This window comes from Etheostoma cragini, chromosome 1 (assembly GCF_013103735.1).
Source record: "Etheostoma cragini isolate CJK2018 chromosome 1, CSU_Ecrag_1.0, whole genome shotgun sequence".
NCBI lineage: Eukaryota > Metazoa > Chordata > Actinopteri > Perciformes > Percidae > Etheostoma > Etheostoma cragini.
The window spans coordinates 32,145,744-32,155,787 of NC_048407.1; the positions used below are offsets into that span (position 1 = coordinate 32,145,744).

Sequence of the window (10,044 nt, forward strand, 5' to 3'; positions counted from 1 at the left end):
TTAAATGCTCCAATGTCTCTAACTGTGACTTATTTGTTTGGCTGGTGAGACTTTGGTCTATTGTTGACAGAAAAATACGTGTATCTTTTTTTAAAGATTGTTTTTTGGGGGTTTCTGCCTCAAATAGACAGGACGGCTAGAGAAAGGGGGAAGACATATAGGAAATTGTCCTAGGTCAGGATCGAACACTGGACCTCTGCGTTGAGGAATAAACCTCTATGTGTATGTACGCCTTCTTTATTAATTAAACCAACCCCGCCACAATAAGTGTATCTTTAAATGTTGTTTTTAAATGTCTTAAGCACTGAGCACCAAACTCTTTTTACTTTTATTGTATTGAGTTGGCAACAGAAATTAATCTCATGTAACTGCAGTTAGTTTCTCCCTTGCTGAATTAATACTTTTTTTTATGAAGTAAACTGGTCTGATGTGTTAAGACCATAGGTTATAACACAACTTCACTTCTCAGAAATTCCCCTCCAGTTAACTAACTGTTATTAAAAATAAAAAAACACGTAAACGTTGAATCACAGAAAAGTATCACTCCACATAGTGCCTCTCCAACAGAGAAGGTGATTTCATAAAGTCAAGGTTCATTACAATTTGAACAGCATCATCTTTCTCCCGGCAGCGTGAAATTCAACAGACATGCATATTACCGTGGCCGGGGAGAAGCTGTTCAATTTTCCCCACAGTGCTCGCCAACTGAAGAAATGAATTAAACTGCTGCTAGAATTAGAAATCAAATTATGGTCCAGATCCCCGCAGGCCCAGAGGTAGCATGTGGTCAACAGTTGGTACGGGATGGATATGCAGTCTTTTCCTAAACAGTTTCGTCCTGTTGCCCTCTGCTACCGCTGTGTAGCTGGGAGTATCTGAGTGAGAAACGCTCCAAAATAAAATAAAAAAACTCATTTTGACACAAATCGCACTGTTCATACCAGTTTAACATGCCTCTAAAGACATAAAGACAGTAAAGTGACTTTTTACATAAACGAGCAGTTATTAAGTCTTTGATGAGGATAAAAACTGTGACCTCCCCACCTTCATGTACAGTATGTAGGATGAGCAAACTCCACCTGCTGCTAATTCAATTAGTTTAAAAAGAGCGTACAACGTGCATCCAATTTTATATAATCACCATATTCATGTAGCCTGATAATTGGACTGAATTGCCATTTTGTTATCATCTTAAGGGAGATTCTGTAACAAGCTTTCTTCCACCAAAAAATGTGTCAACATTTGTACCCACTATTAATCATTTTAAATATGAAACACTTTAGTCACAAAGAGTGGACACGGGATTGTTCTGCTATGAATTTCAATGACACGGAGGGGCAATACTTCTAACTTAAACGAGAGTTCGGCTGGCAAAGAGTTGAGCAGGTAATAACTTGAGTTTCCATTATAGAGAGAAATGTTCAATTAGAGTTTACATCACTGCCATGTAAGGTCTCACATTTGTGTGTGATACAGTTATATCCTGGAAAGCCATTAGCTGGAGATTGAAGATATTTTCCATTTATGCTCTACACTCAGTCCAAGGTCCCTCTGATTTTTTTTTTTTTTTTTTTTGGGAAAGGAATTCATATGAAGAGGAAGCGTCGAAGATTAATTCCTCCCACAACGTGCAGTCCCTAGCTCATGTGCTGTAGCTAGGGTTTCTTCTCTGCATGTGATTGGCTGCTGCTGCTGGTGGGGGTGGTGTTGGGGAAGTCCTGATAAACCAGGAAGCCAGTGAAGGTGATGTACTTGGCGTGGTTGCTGTAGGCCCCAAAACCATCTCTCTGGTGGGAGTAGAGCCAGACCGTGTCGCCGGTTTTTAGCGACAACATTAAGCTCTGACTCTGCAGAGCTTTCTCGCCCTGGCTGTCGTCGTAGATCATCGCCTGCACCTCCAGGTGGTTCTTCATCAGCTTGACGGACAGCGTCTTCTGCGGCAGCTTGCCCACGTTGAAGGAGAAGTAGTAGGCGCCGGGAACGCGGCAAGTGAACACGCCCTCCGTCACGTTGAAGTCTTCTCCGATGTTGACGAACGCCGTGTCGAAGCCGACTGGCTGGTGCTGCGGTATGCCCACTTGGTTGACTCCCACGATGCTCTGGGTGCGCCCCACCGAGAAGGCAGATCTTTGGTCGTCCTCTTCGTCATCCTCATCCTCCTCTTCCTCCCTACGTTGCAACTCCTTCTCCTCTTCCGCCGCCACCGCCACCATGTCTCTCGTTCCAGACCTGACGTGCTCCGTGTCCTGGTTGCTGTTCAACTGGGGGGTGTTGTGGGAGTTAGAGGCTGGATGATGTTGGTGGTGGTGTGTCTGGAAGCCGTAGGTGTCGGGGTAGACGAGGTAGCCGTTGAAGGTGGTGTAGTGTCCTGTGTTGCTGTAGAGCGCGTAGCGAGGGTCACCATGGAGACGGAGCCAGACGGTATCCCCGAACTCCAGCTGCAGCATGACACTCTGGCTCTGCACCTGAGGATTGAAGCTTGAGCTTTAATATCCAAAGAGCCTGTTTTACATGGACACCACACATAATCTGATCGTATACCTCACGTAGCGTTGCGTTCAGGGGATTTTAGTGTGTAATCCCCTCTGTTTGGCTTTAACTCCGGACCCAAAAAACACCCTCTGTGATAAGAGCCATGTTGCACTGGGACGCCGTTGAAGAGCTTTGACATCATTAAAGGACCATTTTCACATTTCCTTAGAGGGAAAATAAACCACCCTGAAATATAATTCAGTCATTGTTTGAACCAGAGGCTTACTTGGATTTTGACATTTTTAAAATTCCCCTTCCACGCTGTCTTACCAAGAGTTGGATGAGAAGCTCAGCCGGAGCCAGGGTTAGCTTAGCTTAGCACATAATAGCTGGAAGCCGCTAACCTAGCTATTCAAATACAAATACACCTACCAACACTAATTACTACGTCACTTCTGGAGTATTCCTGCTGTTTCTTTTTTTTAAATTAAAATATTTATTATCACGGCGCATAACTTACTGGAACAAATCTGATCAACGAGTTGTTGCCGGTGACAAAGCCACTGATTACATTACATTGATTTACATTGAAGCGATATAGCTGATTGCTGTGCAATTCTCTGATATGAATGCCCGCTATGCATTGTGGGATATTGGCTTTGAATACGCCCGTTTCTCGTAGTGTTCTTTCTTACAGCATACTGTAATATTTCACCGGTATTAAGGCCGAAATTTTATTAAAATAAAGAAACGAATACCATGATAACATCTAAATAAATGTTGAAAGATTGTGTTATAGTTTTAAAAATATCAAATAATAACAACTAAGCAATCCAGTTTCCCTGGCAATAAATAATACAATTAAAAGAAATGCATAAAACCATGATAAGGACTCGTGAATGATGTCGATTACAGCAGCAGTTATTGGGCTAAAATTACCAATAATACCTAAGCTGTATACAGCTTCTCTGCTGCAGCACGACTGGCAGAAAGAATTGTGCCCTGATCACAAAAGATGCCTTCTATTGAAATACATTAGTTTAAAAAAAAGCGAGATAAACGTGTCCGAGTAACATTTGATGAACTGCCGTAAGACGGGTTGTCGAGTGAGAATGAGCGGTGATTCTGAGGTGTGAAACCTACCTTCCTCTCCTCCCCGGCGTTTTCCTCATACACGATGGCCTGCACCTCGTTCCTGTTCTTCATGAGCATCACCGACAGGTCTTTGTGCGGAAACTTTCCGACTGTGAAGGAGAAGTAGTAAGCCCCGGTGATACGGCAGCGGAACAAGCCGGCCTTGGGGTCAAAATCCCCGCCGATGTTGACGTAAACGGCGTCAAAGGTCACGGTCATCTTGGGCCCGCCCTCCATGCTGTTGGTGCGTGCAACAGAGAAAGCCGAGCGAAGCTCCACGTCGTCCAGCAGACGTGCAAAACCCCACGCTCCGCCCGCGTGACAAAGGCACAGCAGGCCAATCGCAACGCTCGCTGGGAGCAGCATTGTATCTGCAGAAACATAAGAAAAAAAAAAAATTGGCATCATTACATAAATACAGCTTACATTTTTAAGCCACATGAAAATCCACCCTCAGACCTTTTAAAGGAGCAGTATGTAGGATTTAGGAGGATATATCGGCAGAAATGCAATACAATATTGATAGTATAAAATCACCTAAAACTAGGAATACAATATTGTTGGTGTAAAATCATCTGAAACTAGGAATACAATATTGATGGTGTAAAATCATCTGAAACTAGGAATACAATATTGATGGTGTAAAATCATCTGAAACTAGGAATACAATGTTGATGGTGTAAAATCACCTAAAACTAGGAATACAATATTGATGGTGTAAAATCATCTGAAACTAGGAATACAATATTGATGGTGTAAAATCATCTGAAACTAGGAATACAATGTTGATGGTGTAAAATCATCTGAAACTAGGAATACAATATTGATGGTGTAAAATCATCTGAAACTAGGAATACAATGTTAATAGTAAACAGCTTTTGGTACTTGATAGTTATTGCGATAATATATAGTTATATTATTATACCGTCTGTGTGTTCCCGTTGTCTTATTCAATTTAGGAAAACAACAAACTTTAAGCTAGCAAACTACTCTCTTAAAATGCCAATTTTTGGAGAAAATGTTGATCTTACAACTAGGCAGACAGCTTGTTTTTGTCTGGGAATTTGTGTAAAGATTTAAAAAGAATATGTTTACGTCATTTCCTCTCTAACTGGGACGTTTTGGGACCGATAGGGGGGATTACTTTGAGCGAAGTACACACAGGATACACTGGTAAGAGCCAATGAGATCTAACCAGGGATCCAGTTAATTCAAGTAGCTCACATCAATTTTAATCTGTTTATTGATCCCTGATGGGAAAATTACAATTTACACTCTCTGTTCACACTTTGTTAGTTATCACACACAGACCTGAACTACACACACACACACACACACATTCTCAGGATCTATACATGCACTAATGGAGGGATGTCAGAGTGAGTGGGCTGCCAGCTGAACCAGCGTCCTGAGCGGTTGGGGGGAGGGTACGGTGCCTTGCTCAACAGCACCTGGCAGTGCCCAGGAGGTGAAGTGGCATCTCTCCAGCCACCAATCCACACTCCATAGTTTTTGGTCCATACGGGGACTTGAACTAGTGACCCTCCGGTTCCCAACCCAGCTCCCGACGGACTGAGCTGCTGCCACCCCAGTATGACTGTATCGTCAACCATTAATTTCATTTAATAATGTACGTGGCGTTTTCTTTTGCCGATTGCAAATGTTCCACCTAAACAAGTTCCTTCCCAAGACTATTTAGCTGAGCCGCCGTCACTGGGACCAAAATTTGGCACCGCCCAAGATGATTGTGATTGGTTTAAAGAAATGCCAACAGCTTTTCTGCCATACTGGATTGTATCTGTGGAGGAGCCAGACCTTACTCCACAGCGCCGTGGAGATAGATCTGGCAACGCAAGACTAGATTCAGTGTCATCCCTCAATGGTAAAACATTTCACCCAATGCGATGATATTAGATGTTCAGCTTTATGAGTTGCATGTTTTTGTCTTTACTGTCTGTTACTTCTGTTTTTACAGTCACACAAAGCCTTAGTTATTTACTGTTGAAATTAAATGTTCTCCTCAAGCTCTTTAACCCCCGGGCAAAATTGAAAGTCAACACTTGACTCTTTTTTTATAGATGTTTTTAACTTTTTCTTAATTTTTTGGCCCTTCTTTCAACACTTTTGATGCTTTTTTTTGTTTGTTACTTTTTTGACATTTTCAGCACTACGTAACACTAACTTATTAACTTTAGTTTTACAGTTATTTTTGGAATTTATGTTCAATAGACCTCATTTATAGAAAATGTAACCTAATGTTTGAGATAGAAAATCGGGAATTAGGAATTATTTAGACTAAAATTAAAGGAAGGTGTGTTTCAAATGCTATAAAATTGAGTAAGACGCCCCAAAATTAACGAAAGTAGAGATTTGTACTTGCCAAAGAGCGTTGTGTGTAATCAATCATGTTGTTTTGGATAATTAAAAAGAACATTGATATATGAAAACAGGTCAATCTGACCCGAGGACAACATTAGGGTTAGATGGAAACTAATTATAGCGGTTAATTACACTTGGGGCACTGAGGCACAACTGATTGTTTTTTTTGTCTCATAGTCCCGCTGCAGCAGGAACAAAGATGCTGCAGCACCACTTCGATGCAGATATTTTCCTTCCTACACTTTATTTTCATACCATACCAACAAAGCTGACAATGCAGCAGTTTGGTGTGTTCATATAATGGCAGCTTGTGCTAAGAACTGGAGATTGTTTGTCTGTGTAATCTGTTTCAACTAGTAATGCTGACAGACTATGCAGACTAGAGAGTTTGATGCTTCAAGTTCAAACAACAATGAAATATTAGATCAAACAAACCTCTTCCATAATGAGCACCCATGGGAGTTAAGCACAGAGAGGAGCGATACAACTGAGCTGAACAGAAAAGTGTGGAGCAGAAGTAGAAAAAGTACATATAGTTATAACAATATATAGTAGTTATATAGTATATCTCATAGTTAGTCTGTCACTTCTTTCATAGTTAAAGGCACCAATTTAAATGAGAATTTTTTTGTTTAAGATTGGTCACATTGGGTTTCAATAGGCAATTTAATTAGATTTTGAAAGAGATTTTGCCTTGCGTAAGTTAACTTGGTTTAAGCCAACCTGGTATCAGACGGTGTCATTGTGCATGTTATCACTATGCTTTTGTTTTGCTTTTCACGTGCTACTTCCTATCATTTAGTCTCTAATGACTTATGTTGTGATTTTGGTAGAAAGAGTGACAATGGAGGAAGGAGGACGGGGAGGATGGATGGTTCAAACAAACAGCACTTTTACCCATGATGCCGCTGTTCTTGTCCCCTGTTAAACTAAAAGTCAACACTGACTGTTGAATACGGTGATGTGTGATAATTGATAAGCATACTTGTTTTAACCCAAACCACAACACACTTTACACTTCACTGAGCCGCTTCACGTTAACCTGCACAAGATAATAACCTCGATGGAGGCTGTTGATGATACTTGTTTAAAGAGAAGATATTACATATTCATCGCTTCCCTCACAATGGCGCTACACCCCACTCACCAGTTACCCTCCAGCAAACGACCACCAGCACTTTATCATGATGGCCAGATGATCAGATAAAATACTTGATAACCCAGAGCCCAAATGGGCTATAATATGTAACTTGACCTTAATATTATATGTAACTTAACCTTAATATTATATGTAACTCACCCTTAATATTATATGTAACTTAACCTTAATAAACGGTCCATACTGATCGTTAAATGTAAATAAAAATCTCAACACTGTCTCCTCCTAACTCCTGTTAAATAAAAGACGGAATAAAGACTGAGGCTATCTAAAGTTAGAAAAACTGTGTTTGTTAACTCTTTGTTCGTTTTAAAGTGTTTTTTTCCGTGTCTTGGGGATCATAAAAATACTGTTCAATGTTTAGCTCCGCTAGCGGAAAGCTCCCGTTAGCGCCATATTAAAGCTATAGAGGGGATGAGACTGCCGCGGACAGGGGTAACAACCGAACTCTGAAAAATGACGTTCAGGACGCTGTGTCGTGCATGCGGAGCGCAACTTCACAAGGGGGAGGGGTTGGAGACCGCTGGTCTGTGTGTGCTGGAAAAATACATTGATTGGAGAAAAAAAAAATGAATTTGGATTTTATCTACCTGGGTGGGTCTCAATCTATCTGGGCGGTGCACCCAAGTATAACCAATGTATGGGAAACACTGAGTAGTCTTTGCAGCTCTAGATTTTTTATTTTATGGAAGAGGAAATCGATCAGTTGGACTAATGCCGTCATTTATATTAATTGCCAAGTTTCGCTGATGGCAATGATCTCCATCCATCCAGTCTCTCACTGCTCATCTGTGTCTGAGCTACAATCCCCAGAGGATGGACCCTCCCGCCCACACTCCTTTTGCCCAGCAGCTTCCTCCATCTCCTCCTGGGGGATTCCAAGAGGCTTGAGCACACTTCGAGATCCCCCCCCCCCCCCCCCCCCCCCCCCCTAGAGAGTCCTGGATCTGCTCTTGGGTTTCTCTTACTGTTTAAACATTTAGAAAAGGGAGTGTGTGTCCTCGCTGCAGCCTCAGGATGGTGACGTATGTGTAGTCGGTTTACTTTGATGTGCTGGAGTAATACACTATTGTTCCACCATGTACCATGTCCCAGATACTGTTGTTCTTTTCATTTTGTTTCCTGCCAGTTTCATTTAATACTGAAGCACTGAATAAATGTGTTGTTTTTGAAGATGAGAGGGTTTTACGCCTCAGTGACCACAGCTGCAGTGTTATCAGGAGGACTCTGATCTTAGGGGGTACTTTGGAGGCAAACATGGTCTCAGGTGAGCAATCACTGTCTGCATGGACGGGCGATTCCAGTCCCTACAGCTCTGTTGAATGACGCCTGAATGAGCTCTCTCTCTCTCTCTCTCTCTCTCTCTCTCTCTCTGTGTGTGTGTTTGGCTGTAACAATTCCAAAATTTGCAGTACAATTACTTGTCTCAGAAATAATTGCGGTTAACAATATAATTGTCTCTTTCTGTCAAACATAAAAAATGTAGTAGCACAGGTCCACATCTTAGGAAGTACACCACGTCTCTTTATCATAAAGCAGTTTTCTAAATCCCCCTATTCTTAGTGTTATAAACAGAATCCAATCTTGACATTCTTGTCTGGAGACTTTGAAAGCAGAGCTCCTTGTTCGTAAGGTGTTAGAGAGACATCATGATGGAAGGGTAGAATAAGCCATAAGTCAGGTCTAATCATTTCATCATGCAGCAGTCGTGTATCCCTCCGCAGCTGGGTAATTATTTAAGGCATCAAACGCTGTCATATGATCTCTAATATCTACAAAATCTCTGTGACTGAGATCATAACAGTGTTTGACATTCTCAATCAGTCTTCCCAGGCTTAACGGATTGATGTGCCTTTGTTAGAAACAGACAGAGGGTGCAAAGGAGAGATGGAGGGGGCGTGTCTGAACACACCATTGGTTATTCGTGTGTTTTCAAGCCGGCACAACCTGGCAAACAATCGATTGTTAGAGCCTTGCAGACTCGAGGACCATCGTTCCTCAACCGCTGAAGCTACATCTAACTTTAAAATTTAAGTCAAATTGCAAAAACATGGAAACCACATTTGCACATCAGTGTGGCCATGTTCATGTGTCACTAGGTTGTGTTCATTACTTTAGAGGATTCCTCTTTTCTTCTACTCTTTTATCAAATCACAGTTGAATCTGTGCTTCACATCCATCTCAGGTTGTTGTGACTTCCCCTGAGATCTGCCCTACTATATGTCTATAAATAGAGGATGGAGAGAGGCAAATTTTTCTTCACTGGAGACAGATCAATAACTGATGATTAAAGGTCCCATGACATGGTGCTCTTTGGATGCTTTTACGTAGACCTAGTGGTCCCCTAATACTGTATTTGAAGTCTCTTTTATATTGACCTTAGTGGTCCCTAATACTGTATCTGAAGTCTCTTTATATAGACCTTAGTGGTCCCCTAATACTGTATCTGAAGTCTCTTTATATAGACCTTGGTGGTCCCCTGATACTGTATCTGAAGTCTCTTTTATATAGACCTTAGTGGTCCCCTAATACTGTATCTGAAGTCTCTTTTATATAGACCTTAGTGGTCCCTAATACTGTCTCTGAAGTCTCTTTTATATAGACCCTAGTGGTCCCTAATACTGTATCTGAAGTCTCTTTTATATAGACCTTAGTGGTCCCCTAATACTATATCTGAAGTCTCTTTTATATAGACCTTAGTGGTCTCCTAATACTGTATCTGAAGTCTCTTTTATATAGACCTTAGTGGTCCCCTAATACTGTATCTGAAGTCACTTTTACATAGACCTTAGTGGTCCCCTAATACTGTATCTGAAGTATCTTTTTATATAGACCTTAGTGGTCCCCTAATACTATATCTGAAGTCTCTTTTATATAGACCTTAGTGGTCCCCTAATACT

The 10,044-nt window shown here is 41.4% G+C and overlaps 1 protein-coding gene across 1 annotated transcript in view; it reads right to left on the minus strand.

Annotated features, from left to right (window-relative positions):
• Positions 1-409: 409 nt before the first annotated feature.
• Positions 410-10,044, minus strand: part of c1qtnf4 (C1q and TNF related 4) — a 24,796-nt gene continuing 15,161 nt past the window's right edge. The window contains exons 2-3 of the mRNA XM_034865612.1: positions 3,616-3,977; positions 410-2,465 (exon numbers count right to left, since the gene is read on the minus strand). Of these exons, the coding sequence (XP_034721503.1) occupies positions 1,656-2,465; positions 3,616-3,972 (1,167 nt within the window). The 5' untranslated portion in view covers positions 3,973-3,977 and the 3' untranslated portion in view covers positions 410-1,655. The remainder of the gene's footprint in view (positions 2,466-3,615; positions 3,978-10,044) is intronic.